The 16,824-nt window shown below is 53.7% G+C and overlaps 1 protein-coding gene across 1 annotated transcript in view; it reads right to left on the bottom strand.

Annotated features, from left to right (window-relative positions):
* LOC119956852 (SH2 domain-containing protein 7-like) overlaps positions 1-16,824 on the bottom strand; it is a 33,037-nt gene that overhangs the window by 11,690 nt on the left and 4,523 nt on the right. Inside the window, exons 2-5 of the mRNA XM_038784357.1 lie at positions 12,724-12,869; positions 3,350-3,543; positions 2,001-2,090; positions 642-807 (exon numbers count right to left, since the gene is read on the bottom strand). Of these exons, the coding sequence (XP_038640285.1) occupies positions 642-807; positions 2,001-2,090; positions 3,350-3,543; positions 12,724-12,869 (596 nt within the window). The remainder of the gene's footprint in view (positions 1-641; positions 808-2,000; positions 2,091-3,349; positions 3,544-12,723; positions 12,870-16,824) is intronic.

Here is a 16,824-nt window from a genome sequence, read left to right as displayed (position 1 = left end):
TGGTGGCTTAACCTGAGGGTCACCACACCTCAGGCAAGCGGCGAGGCCTTCATGACTAACCTCTGCCGGTACGGGGAATTGAACCCACGCTGCTGGCCTCGCTCTGCATCATGAGCCAGCTGTCCAGCCCACTGAGCTAAACCGGACCGGACTACGGAAACATGGTCGCTCGCTATTCTGACTGCAGTGCAGTCCCGAGGGATGTGCAACTCAGGATATGCGCACATGAGCGTACAGTTCCGAAATCATACTGGGACAATATAACAATCTGACCAATGATTTTTGAATCTTGGTTCCTGCATCTTGGGTCAAAAGGAAATGGAGGAAAGGCGGGAACAGGATGCTGAGTTGGACGATCAACCATGATCATAATGTTTGGCGGAGCAACCTCGAAGGGCCGAATGGCCTCCTCCTGCTCCTGTTTTCTCTCTTTCTGTCTGGAATAAGTGAAAGGTTAAGAAAGGAGAGCTAGATTGATGAAGACCTGCCCCCCCCCCCCAATCCCCCAACATCCCCCCCTCATCCTCCCCCCTCCCCCCTCATCCTCCCCCCCCCCCACCCCCCCCCCCCCCCCCCCACCCCCCATCCCCCACACCATCTTGAAGATGAAGCAGTTTGTCCGTTAAGTGACAATGCCTTACCTGGCTGCAGGACTCTGTGAGGACCTCTCCGAATGGCTGGATAACCTCGGTCATGTAGTAGGCAATCAGGGCAGGAAGGCTCTTGTGAGTGTGGATGCTCCCGTCAATCATATACCGTCCATTCTTCAATTGCTGAATGACAAAATGGCGGCACCGATCAGTGCCCCTGGAGATAAACCAATCAGCAGGTCAGATCCATGTGTCTCACTCATTCACGTAACACCCCGATGAACCATCAATCGAACGCGAGACGAGTTGCTGTACAAAAGTTAGGCTTTAATAAGCTAGAAGTTAGCCCTGCGGTCGACTACAGTAAATGGACGACCGCCGGGCGTTCTGGGTATTTATACCTCGCTCTGTAGGCGGGGTTAACTCAGCCTCTCGAATAATCGGGGAGCCGTCACATGTGTGGTCTCAACCAATCGGTCGAGAGGCACATGACCGACCAGGGCCAATTGTAAGCCAGTGTTCTGCACCAATGGCAGACAGCTATGCAAATCATACCATCACACACCCAGATACTTCAATAATAACCCAGACCGTGGCCATTCCCCCCCCCCGCCCCCTGGGCCAACAGCCCACAAAGTGACAAGCACAGATTGGCGGTGGGTCACAGTGAGCTCGAGGCCGACAATCCCAGCGACACTGCCAGAGGTGCCACCTCTGGGGTGAGATGTCAAACCGAGGCCCCCATTCCCCCCCCCCCCCCCCCCCCCCCGGCTAATATCAATCCCTCAACCAACATCACAGAAAACAGATAATCCGCTCATTTCCACATTGCTGTTTGGAATAGATAGAATTTACAGTGCATAAGGAGGCCACTCGGCCCATCGAGTCTGCACCAGTCCTTGGACTGCACCCTACCCAAGGTCAACACCTCCACCCTATCCCCATAACCCAGTAACACCACCCAACACTAAGGGCAATTTTGGACACTAAGGGCAATTTATCATGGCCAATCCACCTAACCTGCACATCTTTGGGCTGTGGGAGGAAACCGGAGCACCCGGAGGAAACCCACGCACACACTGGGGAGGACGTGCAGACTCCGCACAGACAGTGACCCAAGCCAGAATCGAACCTGGGACCCTGGAGCTGTGAAGCAATTGTGCTATCCACAATGCTGCCGTGCTGCCCTTGTGCTGTGTTTCTTACATTGTGACTGCGCGTCAAAAGTACTTCGCTAGAACACCCTGAGATCATGAAAGGCGCTATATAAATGCAAACCCTTGCCTGGTGAAAGGGAGAATCCAGGAAGAGTTGCACACACACAGCTCGGAAGGTAAATGTTCTAAACACAAGACTGAATCTTATCTATTATCCACTCCGCCCCCCCCCCCCCCATCAAGATGTACATACTTGTATGATAAGATGTAGCCAATCGCTCTGTCACTCAGGCGGATGAGGAAGTGCCCAATACCTCGATCCCTCAGGACACTCTCTGCTTCTCTGGTGAAACACAGAAAGGCAGCAATGATTAATACAACAGCCGCTGCCACACTCGAGATCTTTTGTTAGCCGTGGGGTTTCCTGTGGCATGTGGCATACTGAGAGAACGAACGCGTTCCTCTCTCAGCCGCTGTTGACCAGGGGGAGACAGTTTAGGGCGCAGACTGAGGATTCTGGGACCAGCACATGCCTGGGATCACAACGCTGCTGCCTTGATCACAAATCAGGCTCCAGACCAGGAACACAGACCACAAAACATAGTCTGGGGGGGACACAGACTGGGAGACCTACATTGGGAATGTAGGGAACACAGACTGGGAATATGGGAAACACAGACTGGGAAACTCCCCCTGACGTGACATTGTGGACAATATTGGTCAGTTGTGTTGAATAGCTGTAATTGTTGTTATTCCTCTGATGTAACGGGGCCTCACGGTAGCATGGTGGTTAGCATCAATGCTTCACAGCTCCAGGGTCCCAGGTTCGATTCCCGGCTGGGTCACTGTCTGTGTGGAGTCTGCACGTCCTCCCCGTGTGTGCGTGGGTTTCCTCCGGGTGCTCCGGTTTCCTCCCACAGTCCAAAGATATGCAGGTTAGGTGGATTGGCCATGCTAAATTGCCCGTAGTGTCCTAATAAAAGGAAGGTTAATGGGGGGATTGTTGGGTTACGGGTATACGGGTTATGTGGGTTTAAGTAGGGTGATCATTGCTCGGCACAACATCGAGGGCCGAAGGGCCTGTTCTGTGCTGTACTGTTCTATGTTCTATGTAACCCTCCTCAATCTAGAGAGACATTTCCACATAAACCCAGCATTGCAGCCAATCACATGAGGTTCACAAGAGGCCCAGCTGGGTTAAAACTGTTGTTATTTTTTTGTCAGTTCTGTGCTTTTTTATGCCTGTTCCCTGATTCCCGTGAATACAGTGAAGTATAAAGTGGGTGGCCCATTGACAGTGTAATTGATGGATACACTCCCTGGAATAATAATGTAACGGATAAATTACAATCCCTGGAATAACGGCGTAATTAATAGATTATAGTCTCTGGAGTAACTGTAATTGAGGATTACAGTCCTGGGAGTAACAATGTAGTCAATAGATTACAGACCTGGCATAAGGAGCAAACTAGCGGTTTGTAATAATAACTCAAACACTAACAGCAGCTGTTCTGAAACCTCGGGCACTGTGTGTGTAGTTTTGGCTCTTGCTGTGCACCGCCTGAGGTGCAATACCGACTCCCGGAGCCCCGGAGCACTTACTTCCTGGTGACGAAACCGTGGAACCATTCGGGTAACCTGCCGTTCTGCAGGATGAGTGCAGCCTGGGTCTCCGTGAACCACCTCAGGGCCATCTCCTTCAGCACTCCCACAGCCATGGTGTCCGAGCCGGCCTGCGACTTACGGGAGGAACTCATTAACCGCTGTGGCTCCCCCGTCCTTCCAAACGTGCGGCCCTGCAAAATGTGATCACATCCTTGTCAAGCCAGCTAGTGGGAGGCCGGTGCTTTATTGTGTCAGGGTGCATTTGCATGTTTTGCCCTTGTTCCGCACGACACGTCACAGCAATTTCTGAATTTGCAAAAACCCCATTAGAATTTCAAATCCGCTCCTATCTCTCACTGACTTGGGTCGGGGCCAATGGCTGTATTCTATAACGCCTTTGTTCAACCCAGCTGCATTCTGCATTGCAAGAGTCATCATAAAGTCATAAAACAAAAGGGACCATCGACATGGAGGTGGAACTGGAAAAGTTAGAGCCGTGATAGTCTTCACGCAAACAGGGGGATGGGAAGAAAGGGTGATGTGAAGGAGAGATGAAGGGACAATGGTACCAAAGGTTTCTTTTAACTCTTTCCTGGGAGGTGGACCTCACTGGCTGGCTGGGCCAGCATTAATTGCCCACCCTAGTTGCCACTGAATGGATTTCTAGGGCCATTTCAGTCAAGCACATTGCTGTGGGTTCTGGGGACCAGGTAATGATGGCAGATTTTCTCCCCTGAAGGGAATTAGCGAACCAGATGGGTTTTTACGACAATGGTTTCATGGTCAATCTTCCAGTTTAATTCTGGAGTTTGATTCAGAACTAATTTCAGCATCGACTCTCAGGGGATTCGAACCTGGGTCCCTAGAGCATGACCCTGGGGTTTCTGGGTTACTAATCCGGCGACAATACCACTGCACCACCGTCTGTAATGAAGTATCTTTCAAAGGGGGTTGAGCAGGTCCATGAGGGTGAGGAATAGACAGGGGTTATTGGACAGAAAGCAACAGAGTTGCCAACTGTGATTCGTCACATGATTTGCCCCCCCCCCCACCCTCCAGCCACTAATTGGCCAACACATCATCCCTCGGGACGAACGGCCTTCCTGCATCAACTGGAAAGCAAAAAGACTCATTGCCCATTAAATCCCCCCCCCCCCCCCCCCCCCCCCACACCGCTGTGAAAAGGGCAGAGGCTGGCGGGAAGAGGGAATCCCATCGGCTGGAGAGTTCCGGCCCTAATCTTTCTTGACATCCCATAAAACAAATTTTTTACATAGAATTTACAGTGCAGAAGGAGGCCGTTCGGCCCATCGAGTCTGCACCGGCTCTTGGAAAGAGCACCCTACCCAAGGTCAACACCTCCACCCTATACCCATAACCCAGTAACCCCACCCAACACTAAGGGCAATTTTGGACGCCGAGGGGCAATTTAGCACGGCCAATCCCCCTAACCTGCACATCTTTGGACTGTGGGAGGAAACCGGAGTACCCGGAGGAAACCCACGCAGACACGGGGAGGATGTGCAGACTCCGCACAGACAGTGACCCAAGCCGGGAATCAAACCTGAGACCCTGGAGCTGTGAAGCGATTGTGCTATCCACAATGCTACCGTGCTGCCCTAATCCCGACGATTTATCTCCAGGGATCGCACATAGCGGTGTCACTGGAGATTGATCTTCAATTCCTGGAGACTCCAGGCCAATCCTGGGTGGGTTGGGCAGCCCTATGAAATAGAGGTGTAGGAGGTATGATGGAGCCTGCACAGGTATGATGGACTGAATGGCCTCCTTCTGTGTTGTGAGTTCCGTTGAGCCACATTTGTGCTCAGTACACTCTCCCCCTATTTATGGGGGCCTGTGTGGAGTGCTCCTTCAGAGGGTCGGTGCAGATTCGATGGGCCGAATAGCCTCCTTCTGCACCGTAGTAATTCTAGGAGGCCGCTGAGCTGTCCTGGGTTCAGACCTCAGGAGCCAGGCTTTTTTGGAAATTCCGGGCATCCACCCCGCCTGAGGTTCTCTCTCTCCCTTACCTGCAAAGGCATGCCGTGGGATCTTGGGGGCTGGAGGGCCACCTATTGGCCCTCCTGCTTCGAGAACCCACCTGGTTTCCTTAATTGGATGGTGAAGGTGGAGGTGTTCAACGTCGGTGACCAATGGACACTGCGGGGGCTGGAGGGCATCATCACCCCCCGGTATTGGTTTAGTTTAATTTAATTTATTGATTATTGGTTTTATTAAAAATAGTATAACCAGGGGACAACTGGGACACTGGGTGTGAGAGGGGAGCTATGAGACTGAACAATTAATAAGGGGATCGGGGGTTATGGGGAGAAGGCCGGGAGACCGGGGATGAGAAAATATCAGTCATGATTGAATGGCGGAGTAGACTCGATGGGCCGAGTGGCCTAATTCTGCTCCTATGTCTTATGATCTTGTGGAACAAAGTCTATAGACTCCAAGGAGAATGAGAGAGAGAAGAAGCTGCAGGACATGTCTCTTTGCACTGCACTGATCCACTGGTGACTTTAACTCCTCTGAGGTTGAGAAACCTTCATTTCTCCATCAACACTAAACTTCTTTTTTGCTGTTTTATTTTACTATTAATTTCCACTGGAAGGTTCCTGGCCTAAATTACAAGTCCAGCAACAGGCCTCTGGCGACAGATGGAGCCTGGGGCCTAGGGCCTAGTAGTGGAGGGAGAGAGAGAGGGGGGAGAGAGGTAACAGACTCCTACCTGGAGGAGAACCCCCATCTCCCACAGCCACAGGCAAGGGAGGTGGAAAAGCCAGCCTTTAGCCGCTAATGAGCCAATTCAGGAAAAATCACTGCCGGGTGACTGTTCCCCACACAGCGTCAAATTTTCCGGAAAGGCCTTTGCGAATAATTAAATCCCCTCCTGACTTGATTCTTCAGGCACTGTCACAATCATTTGCAAAAACGGTGGAACGGTATGAAGGGAAAGACTGACACGTTACTCAGTTGCTCTCCAATCTATCGAATGCGCAGTGCCTCACAAAGCATCGAGACAGCACAATTTGCCCAGACTGATCTGGAAGAGCGTTATTGTCACACGCAATGTGTTCAAATGTCAGTGGGTGCAGTCAAAGGCTGGCGTTCTGCCGATGATGCTAAACTATCTCCTCATCAACGTGCACCAACAGCAATGCAAGCTGCTGTCTTCGTTGGGGTTTGGCAGTGATTCAGTGCCCTCGTGGTGCCGTACAATTTGTACCAATGCTTGCAATTATATATTGGAGCTGCGTCGTCAAGGGGCATGGGACAATCGGCAAAGGAAGCTGCTGTACGACGGTTAGTGAGGGCTGCCCCATTGAGGATCTGCCTTGGAGAGCATTGCAAGGGGAGGTCCCTTCCAATAGGTTTCTTCAATTCAGATTCATGCCAGCCCGCTTCTCTCTGCCGCCTGAACGGCTGTGTGTGTTCAGAGTGTGAACCTCCGAGTGGGCCGACCCCTGGGTCCAGACGTCCAAGAATCTAGGCCGCACGGGGGACCAAGTGACCACCTGTCCCACCTGCTCTGTCCCTACCCCAGCTGCTCCCCGCGCCCGGGGTCTCCCTGGAAACACATTATGAGGTGTCCGCCATTCCCTGCAGTCCTCGAATGATCTATGGTTTATCGTCCTGCCCCTTTTAAAGAGGGAAGCACATGTTAACTCCTTGAAAACGATCATCACCTCAGTTGGCATTATAGATTGCCATGGAGGGCTGCAGGGTGGCGCAGTGGTTAGCACTGCCGCCTCACGGCGTCGAGGTCCCAGGTTCGATCCCGGCCCCGGGTCACTGTCCGTGTGGAGTTTGCACATTCACCCCGTGTCTGCGTGGGTCTCGCCCCCACAACCCAAACAGAGACCGTGGGGGCCTCACGGTAGCATGGTGGTTAGCATAAATGCTTCACAGCTCCAGGGTCCCAGGTTCGATTCCCGGCTGGGTCACTGTCTGTGTGGAGTCTGCACGTCCTCCCCGTGTGTGCGTGGGTTTCCTCCGGGTGCTCCGGTTTCCTCCCACAGTCCAAAGATGTGCGGGTTAGGTGGATTGGCCATGCTAAATTGCCCATAGTGTAAGGCTAATGGGGGGATTGTTGGGTTACGGGTATACGGGTTACGTGGGTTTAAGTAGGGTGATCATTGTTCGGCACAACATCGAGGGCCGAAGGGCCTGTTCTGTGCTGTACTGTTCTATGTTCTATGATCTATATGCAGGGTGGGGTGGATTGGGCACGCTAAATTCCCCCTTCGTTGAAAAAAAAGAATTGGGTACTCCGAATATATTTTTTAAAAGTTATTTTCCTCATTTGTCAGCTTGGGTTAGCCAATGGTGCGATTGGAGGTGGCTAAGAGGGTCAAGAGGGTCAAGAGGGTCTGCTCCAGGAAGCGACCTCCTGCTGAAGAATGAGCCTGCACTCCACGCGAGTACGTCACCCAAAAAGGCGAGTGTGGCGGGCCATCAAACAGCATGCAAATGGGCGAAAACAAGTTGGAAAAATATGTATCCCGCTCCGGCGATTTTCCTTTCTCGAGAGCAACAATTATTCAAATGAGTCGGGCCCGGGAGCAGGGACTGACATCATCTGGAGAAGAGAGAGAGTTTTTTTTCCTTTCACTATAGCCCTGACATAAGACAGATTCAAATATTATCAAGAGGTTAAAGGTCCTCATTCATCTATTGCCCCACCCCCACCACTCCGCCTCGGAAACAAGGAGGTTATTTCACACAGCAGGATCCCACAAACAGTGCTGTAATCAGATCACCTGTGTCAATGATGTTGGGTGAGGGGAAAATATTGAACAGGGGCAAACCTCCCCCCCACAGCCCCAGCCCCTCTTCTTCCAATAGTGCCACAGGATCATATACATCCCTCTGACAGTGCGGCATTCCCTTAGTACTGACCCTCTGACAGTACAGCACTCCCTCAGTATTGACCCTCTGACAGTGCGGCATTCCCTCAGTATTGACCCTCTGACAGTGCGGCACTCACTCAGTATTGACCCTCTGACAGTGCGGCACTCCCTCAGTACTGACCCTCTGACAGTGCAGCACTCCCTCAGTACTGACCCTCTGACAGTGCGGCACTCCCTCAGTACTGACCCTCTGACAGTGCGGCACTCCCTCAGTACTGACCCTCTGACAGTGCGGCACTCCCTCAGTACTGACCCTCTGACAGTGCGGCACTCCCTCAGTACGGACCCTCTGACAGTGCGGCGTTCCCTCAGTACTGACCCTCTGACAATGCGGCACTCCCTCAGTACTGACCCTCTGACAATGCGGCACTCCCTCAGTACTGACCCTCTGACAGTGCGGCACTCCCTCAGTACGGACCCTCTGACAGTGCGGCACTCACTCAGTACTGACCCTCTGACAGTGCGGCACTCCCTCAGTACTGAGCCTCTGACAGTGCGGCACTCCCTCAGTACTGACCCTCTGACAGTGCAGCGCTCCCTCAGTACTGACCCTCTGACAATGCGGCACTCCCTCAGTACTGACCCTCTGACAGTGTGGCACTCCCTCAGTACTGACCCTCCCACAGTGCGGCACTCCCTCGGTACTGACCCTCTGACAGTGCGGCACTCCCTCAGTACTGACCCTCTGACAGTGCAGCACTCCCTCAGTACTGACCCTCTGACAGTGCGGCACTCCCTCAGTACTGACCCTCTGACAGTGCGGCACTCCCTCAGTACTGACCCTCTGACAGTGCGGCACTCCCTCAGTACTGACCCTCTGACAGTGCGGCACTCCCTCAGTACGGACCCTCTGACAGTGCGGCGTTCCCTCAGTACTGACCCTCTGACAATGCGGCACTCCCTCAGTACTGACCCTCTGACAATGCGGCACTCCCTCAGTACTGACCCTCTGACAGTGCGGCACTCCCTCAGTACGGACCCTCTGACAGTGCGGCACTCACTCAGTACTGACCCTCTGACAGTGCGGCACTCCCTCAGTACTGAGCCTCTGACAGTGCGGCACTCCCTCAGTACTGACCCTCTGACAGTGCAGTGCTCCCTCAGTACTGACCCTCTGACAATGCGGCACTCCCTCAGTACTGACCCTCTGACAGTGCGGCACTCCCTCAGTACTGACCCTCTGACAATGCGGCACTCCCTCAGTACTGACCCTCTGACAATGCGGCACTCCCTCAGTACTGACTCTCTGGCAGTGCGACACTCCCTCAGTACTGACCCTCTGACAGTGCAGCATTCCCTCAGTACTGACCCTCTGACAATGCGGCACTCCCTCAGTACTGACCCTCTGACAGTGCAGCATTCCCTCAGTACTGACCCTCTGACAGTGCGGCACTCCCTCAGTACGGACCCTCTGACAGTGCAGCATTCCCTCAGTACTGACCCTCTGACAGTGCGGCACTCCCTCAGTACGGACCCTCTGACAGTGCAGCACTCCCTCAGTACTGACCCTCTGACAGTGCGGCACTCCCTCAGTACTGACCCTCTGACAGTGCGGCACTCCCTCAGTACGGACCCTCTGACAGTGCGGCACTCCCTCAGCACTGACCCTCTGACAGTGCAGCACTCCCTCAGTACTGACCCTCTGACAGTGCGGCACTCCCTCAGTACTGACCCTCTGACAGTGCGGCACTCCCTCAGTACTGACCCTCTGACAGTGCAGAACTCCCTCAGTACTGACCCTCTGACAGTGCAGCACTCCCTCAGTACGGACCCTCTGACAGTGCAGCACTCCCTCAGCACTGACCCTCTGACAGTGCGGCACTCCCTCAGCACTGACCCTCTGACAGTGCGGCACTCCCTCAGTACAGGCACTCCATCCACAAAGATTAACTCCCTCCACCACCGCGCACAGTGGCAGCCGTGTGTACTACCTACAAGAAGCACCAAGATGCACAAGACTCTTTAGCACCTTCCAAAGCTAAGATCGCTACCATCTAGGGGGCCAAGGGTAGCAGATACCTGGGAACACCAAGTCCCCTCCAAGCCCCTCACCCTCCTGAATTGGAAATATATCGGCCGTTCCTTCACTGAGACATAATGCTTGAACTCCCTCCCTAACAGCTCTGTGGGTGTACCTACACCAAGGGACCTACTGTGGTTCAGGAGCAGCTCACCACCACCCTCTCGAGGGCAATTAGAGATGGGCAGTAAACACTGGCCTAACCCGCGATGCAGGGAGGGGGATGCCTTAAATGGCTAAAAAGGGAAAACTATGGGGGCGATTCTCCGAGCCCCGCGCCGGGCCGGAGAATCACCGCAACCGCGCCCCGACGCCGGCACGCGATTCTCCAAGGTGCGGAGAATAGGCGCCATTCGCGCCGGCGTGTTTGGCGCGGCGCCGGCCGCTGGAATCGGCGGGGCCGGCGATTCTCCGGCCCGGAGTCCGACCGGCGCCGTTCACCCCCTTGTCGCTGCCGGCGGGAACTCTGCACGAACGGTCGGGGGGGTGGGGGGGGGGCTCCTTTATTGGGGGGGCTTCCGATGGGGTCTGGCCCGCGATCAGGGCCCACCGATTGGTGGGCCGGCCTCTCCCCCCCCCGGGCCTACTTTCTGGTGCGGCCCGCCCCTGAACACCGACCCGCTGTTGAGTCGGGGCCAGCGCGCTGAAGAAGTCCCCCGTTAGGTTAGGTTGGCGCGGCCAAACTGCGCATGCGTGGGTTGGCGCCACACCCATTTGACGCCGCGAAAGGAGGCTGGAGCGACGTGAACCGCTCCGGCACCGTGCTGGCCCCCTATGGGGGGCTAGAATCGGTCGTACCCAGGCTTGGTTCGCGCCGACGTGAAACGCGACGGTGTACACGACGGCGCGAACACTTGGGCTCCATATTGGAGAATCGCCCCCCGTAGGGTTTTGGAAATGCGGCACCCTTTCCCCAGAAAAGCCATTGAGGCCGGGGAGCAGGTGAAAATATCAACACCGAGATGGACAGACCTTTGCTTCAAGGTGGAACCCGAGGTGGGTGGATGGAGGGAAGAAACAGATCAACCATTATCCAGATGAATGGTGGAACAGACTCGAGGGGCTGAATGGCCTTTCCCCATTCCATTGGTACTGAAACGTAGACGGAAAGTAGCAGCTGAAGCAATAACAAAACCACGTTACTAAAATAGCTGGAGTAGGCACAGTGCTTATGATTTATCCACAGAAGCGGTTAAGGCACGGTGACCTTTACTGCTGCTTTTTCCACAGGCCTTTGTATTTTATCAGGTAAATGTCAGAGTTAATATTTGAATAAGCAATCACTCACCCACAATCAAGAGTTAGAGAGAGTGAACGATGGAGGCACAAAGGCATTGAGCGCACTGGAAAGGTTAGACTGCCTAAATGTGTTGCTCATGGGGTTGTGGGCACCATGGGACAAGGCCAACATTTTATTCCCCCATTTCCTCATTGCCCTCGAATTGAATGGCTTGCTAATCCACCTCAGGGGGCAGTTCATAGAGAGACCCCGCACTGCTGTGGGCCTGGACTCGTAGATAGGCCAGACCGGGTCAGGGCAGCAGATTTCCTTCCCTGAAGGACTCCGGTGAACCCGATGGGTTTTTACATCAAATTTCACCATCTGCCCTGGTGGGGTTTGAACCCACCAGAGCAGTATCCTGGGGCTCTGGATTACTCGGAGAGTTTTACAACGACCGGCGATGGCCATTACCGAGACTCGCTTTGAATTCCAGATCTTGTCTTTTTTTTTAACTTAGTTGAATTTATCAATGAATTGAATTTAAGTCACACCAGCTGCCTTGGTGGGATTCGAACCCGTCTCCCAGGGGTATCAGTCTGGGCTCCTCGTCCACCATCTCCGCCAAAGTGGCAGCTGATGTAGGCTCCCTGTTTTCACCTCACAGAACCCCTCCAATTTAACAAAGGCCTTCTCCAGAGGGACAAGCAGGAGGAATGGTCACTTGAACAGAGAAGGCCATGAGGAGATGAAAACGAAGCTTTGAAAATTGGCTGCAGTCCGGCTGGAGTGAGAAGGGGAAATGTTGCTTCCTTTGGTTAGGGAGCCACGATGAGAGAGTGGGGGGAAAAAGGGGGGCAAGTGGAACGTCCCTGCACCACGAGGGATTTACAGGGGGTGGTTAGGCGAGGGCCCGATGCATCTTTCGAGGGGGAAATAAAATCTGCATTGCGAAGCAGGTCGAGGGCGACGCGCGCGAATAATTTTGGGTTGCTCTCGCAAAGGGGCCGGCACACTCACAGCAGGCCGAGTGGCCTCCCACTGAGCTGCCAAACCTCAACGGCTGCTCCCTTACCGATTATAACCGCCGGCTTCCTCCCGAAAGTTAAACAAACGCGAAACCGTGAGCTCTAGAATGTCTACCTTTGCGTGGAGCCTTCGGCTAGGCCACAAGGCTGAGCCGTCAGCGAGCTGTGCGACCTTGCGAGGTACTGACCTTAAACTGCGGAAGCGAGAGATAAGGCCAGATCCCTTTAGCCTTGGAGAAGTTATGAATCCTTTTGGCCTGAGACACCGAGTGATGGGGTAACATGAAGCTCAGAGGCGAAGACTGGAATAAAGGTCGACTGTACCACACATTGTCTGGGGGAGGCAGTGAGGGGGGGGGGGGGGGGAAGGTACACAATTAGTTCATCGTCACTGAGTGCACAGAGGATGCAGTCATCCATCCCCTTCTATAGCCCCTCCCTGCTGATGCACAACTTTCAGCCTCCCTTGAACATGACACAGCAAAGCAACACTTCCATCCCCAATGTTATTTTGGCAAAGCCTTCGGTCATGTTCCATTCGCTTCTGTCTCTGCTGATCTTTAACACCAATTATTTTATTTCCCGGCCCTCATGTCTTCAAGGTCACTGTCAGGCAGGCTGTGAACAAAATTCAGTGTCCAACTGACCAGCAGGCCCCAGCTGACCAGCAGACCAGTAAACCCCAACAGTCCCCAGCTGACCAGCAGATTCTAAACCCCAACAGGCCCCAGCTGACCAGCAGACTCTAAACCCCAACAGTCCCCAGCTGACCAGCAGATTCTAAACCCCAACAGGCCCCAGCTGACCAGCAGACTCTAAATCCCAACAGATCCCAGCTGACCAGCAGATTCTAAACCCCAACAGCCCCCAGCTGACCAGCAGATTCTAAACCCCAACAGCCCCCATCTGACCAGCAGATTCTAATCCCCAACAGCCCCCAGCTGACCAGCAGACTCCAAACCCCAACAGCCCCAGCTGACCAGCAGATTCTAAACCCCAACAGACCCCAGCTGACCAGCAGCATCTCAACCCCAACAGACCCCAGCTGACCAGCAGACTCTAAATCCCAACAGGCCCCAGCTGACCAGCAGACTCTAAACCCCAACAGGCCCCAACTGACCAGCAGACTATAAACCCCAACAGATCCCAGCTGACCAGCAGACCAGTAAACCCCAACAGTCCCCAGCTGACCAGCAGATTTTAAACCCTAACAGGCCCCAGCTGACCAGCAGACTCTAAACCCCAATAGATCCCAGCTGACCAGCAGACTATAAACCCCAACAGACCCCAGCTGACCAGCAGCATCTCAATCCCAACAGACCCCAGCTGACCAGCAGATTCTAAACCCCAACAGACCCCAGCTGACCAGCAGACTCTAAACCCCAACAGCCCCCAGCTGACCAACAGACTCTAATCCCCAACAGGCCCCAGCTGACCAGCAGACTCTAAACCCCAACAGACCCCAGCTGACCAGCAGACTCTAAATCCCAACAGCCCCCAGCTGACCAGCAGACTCTAATCCCCAACAGGCCCCAGCTGACCAGCAGATTCTAAATCCCAACAGCCCCCAGCTGACCAGCAGCATCTCAACCCTAACAGACCCCAGCTGACCAGCAGCATCTCAATCCCAACAGACCCCAGCTGACCAGCAGATTCTAAACCCCAACAGGCCCCAGCTGACCAGCAGACTCTAAACCCCAACAGACCCCAGCTGACCAGCAGACTCTAAATCTCAACAGCCCCCAGCTGACCAGCAGACTCTAATCCCCAACAGGCCCCAGCTGACCAGCAGATTCTAAATCCCAACAGCCCCCAGCTGACCAGCAGCATCTCAACCCTAACAGACCCCAGCTGACCAGCAGCATCTCAATCCCAACAGACCCCAGCTGACCAGCAGATTCTAAACCCCAACAGGCCCCAGCTGACCAGCAGACTCTAAACCCCAACAGTACCCAGCTGACCAGCAGACTCTAAATCCCAACAGCCCCCAGCTGACCAGCAGACTCTAATCCCCAACAGGCCCCAGCTGACCAGCAGATTCTAAATCCCAACAGCCCCCAGCTGACCAGCAGCATCTCAACCCTAACAGACCCCAGCTGACCAGCAGCATCTCAATCCCAACAGACCCCAGCTGACCAGCAGACTTGTAAACCCCAGCAGGTGCCTGCTGGCTCCAGTAGACAAAATGACCTCAGTCACTGGGGTCTGTTGGACACCTGGGATTTTCAGTAAGTCTAACTTTCACCAGCAAGCCGCAGGATTATATTTCAAACTCATTTTTATTTGATGTTCCCCCCCCCCCCCCCGACTCAGACATTTTAATTTCTGCATCTCGGTGCTGGTTTGTTCTACTGATCGGTGCACTTTGAATGAAATTTGGACTTGGCCTCGAACTCCCCCGTCCTCTGTGGGCTAGCATTCTTGCAGTATCTCCTCACCGACAGCAACAGGAAGAGGCCATTCAGCCCCTTGAGTCTATTCCGGCAATCAGTTGGATCTTGGCCGAGCCATATTCTAACTCCATGAACCTGCCTTGAGTCCCCGTGACCCTTGGACTAACAATTAGGGAGGAAGTGTTCCAGATATCACCCCCCAAACAGCCTGGCTTGAACTTTTAGGTTCATCTCTTTTGTTCTCACCACCACCAGAGGAGATAGTTTCTCTGTGAGATGATCAGAGGTTTTGACGGGGTAGATAGCCGCCTCATTTGGATCCCGCTCATTAATCCTCGATGCTTAAGGGCAGGCACGCCTGGTCTGTGCAACGTGTCATCATGGATTTGACCCTTTCATGAGTATTCTAGAGAATCAGCGTACTACCTCTGAAGCCATTGTAGTTTTCCCGAGGGGGGGGGGGGCAGGTTCATGGGGTCCATAGAACCTCGGCAGTGCAGAAGGAGGCCATTCGGCCCATTGAGTCAGCACCGACCCTCCGAAAGAGCACCCTACCTAGGCCCACTCCCCTGCCCTATCCCCGCGTATTGATCATGGAAGACCTGCCTCACCCGCACATCTTTGGGCTGTGAGGGAAAGACTGGAGCACCGGAGGAAGCCCATAGAGAACATAGAACATTACAGCGCAGTACAGGCCCTTCGGCCCTCGATGTTGCGCCGACCTGTGAAAACACTCTGAAGCCCATCTACACTATTCCCTTATCGTCCATATGTCTATCCAATGACCACTTAAATGCCCTTAGTGTTGGCCAGTCCACTACTGTTGCAGGCAGGGCATTCCACGCCCTTACTACTCTCTGAGTAAAGAGCCTACCTCTGACATCTGTCCTATATCTATCTCCCCTCAATTTAAAGCTATGTCCCCTCGTGCTGGACATCACCATCCGCGGGAGAAGGCTCTCACTGCCCACCCTATCTAATCCTCTGATCATCTTGTATGCCTCAATTAAGTCACCTCTTAACCTTCTTCTCTCTAACGAAAACAGCCTCAGGTCCCTCAGCCTTTCCTTACAAGACCTTCCCTCCATACCAGGTAACATCCTGGTAAATCTCCTCTGCACCCTTTCCAATGCTTCCACATCCTTCCTATAATGCGGCGACCAGAACTGTACGCAGTACTCCAAATGCGGCCGCACCAGAGTTTTGTACAACTGCAACATGACCTCATGGCTCAGAAACTCAATCCATCTACCAATAAAAGCTAACACACCGTACGCCTTCTTAACAACCCTCTCAACCTGGGTGGCAACTTTCAGGGATCTATGGACATGGACACCGAGATAGAACATAGAACATTACAGCACAGAACAGGCCCTTCGGCCCTCGATGTTGTGCCGAGCCATGATCACCCTACTCAAACCCACGTATCCACCCTATACCCGTAACCCAACAACCCCCCCCACCCTTAACCTTACTTTTTAGGACACTACGGGCAATTTAGCGTGGCCAATCCACCTAACCCGCACATCTTTGGACTGTGGGAGGAAACCGGAGCACCCGGAGGAAACCCACGCACACACGGGGAGGACGTGCAGACTCCGCACAGACAGTGATCCAGCCGGGAATCGAACCTGGGACCCTGGCGCTGTGAAGCATTTATGCTAACCACCATGCTACCGTGCTGCCCATCTCGCTGCTCGTCCACCCTAACAAGAATCTTACCATTAGCCCAGTACTCTATCTTCCTGTTATTCCTTCCAAAATGAATCACCTCACACTTGGGCCTTTATTCTATTTTGCGTATTTGAGGTTCGATTCCCGATCCTCTCCAACGATGGGACGAGGCCCGAATCCATGGTGGATTGCCTAACAGGCAAACCCCACAGGAAAATCCCT

The sequence above is a fragment of the Scyliorhinus canicula genome, chromosome 24, assembly GCF_902713615.1.
Source record: "Scyliorhinus canicula chromosome 24, sScyCan1.1, whole genome shotgun sequence".
NCBI classification, from domain to species: Eukaryota; Metazoa; Chordata; class Chondrichthyes; order Carcharhiniformes; family Scyliorhinidae; genus Scyliorhinus; species Scyliorhinus canicula.
The sequence above is the reverse complement of the archived record's forward strand: the minus strand, read 5'-3'. Positions and strand labels throughout refer to the sequence as shown.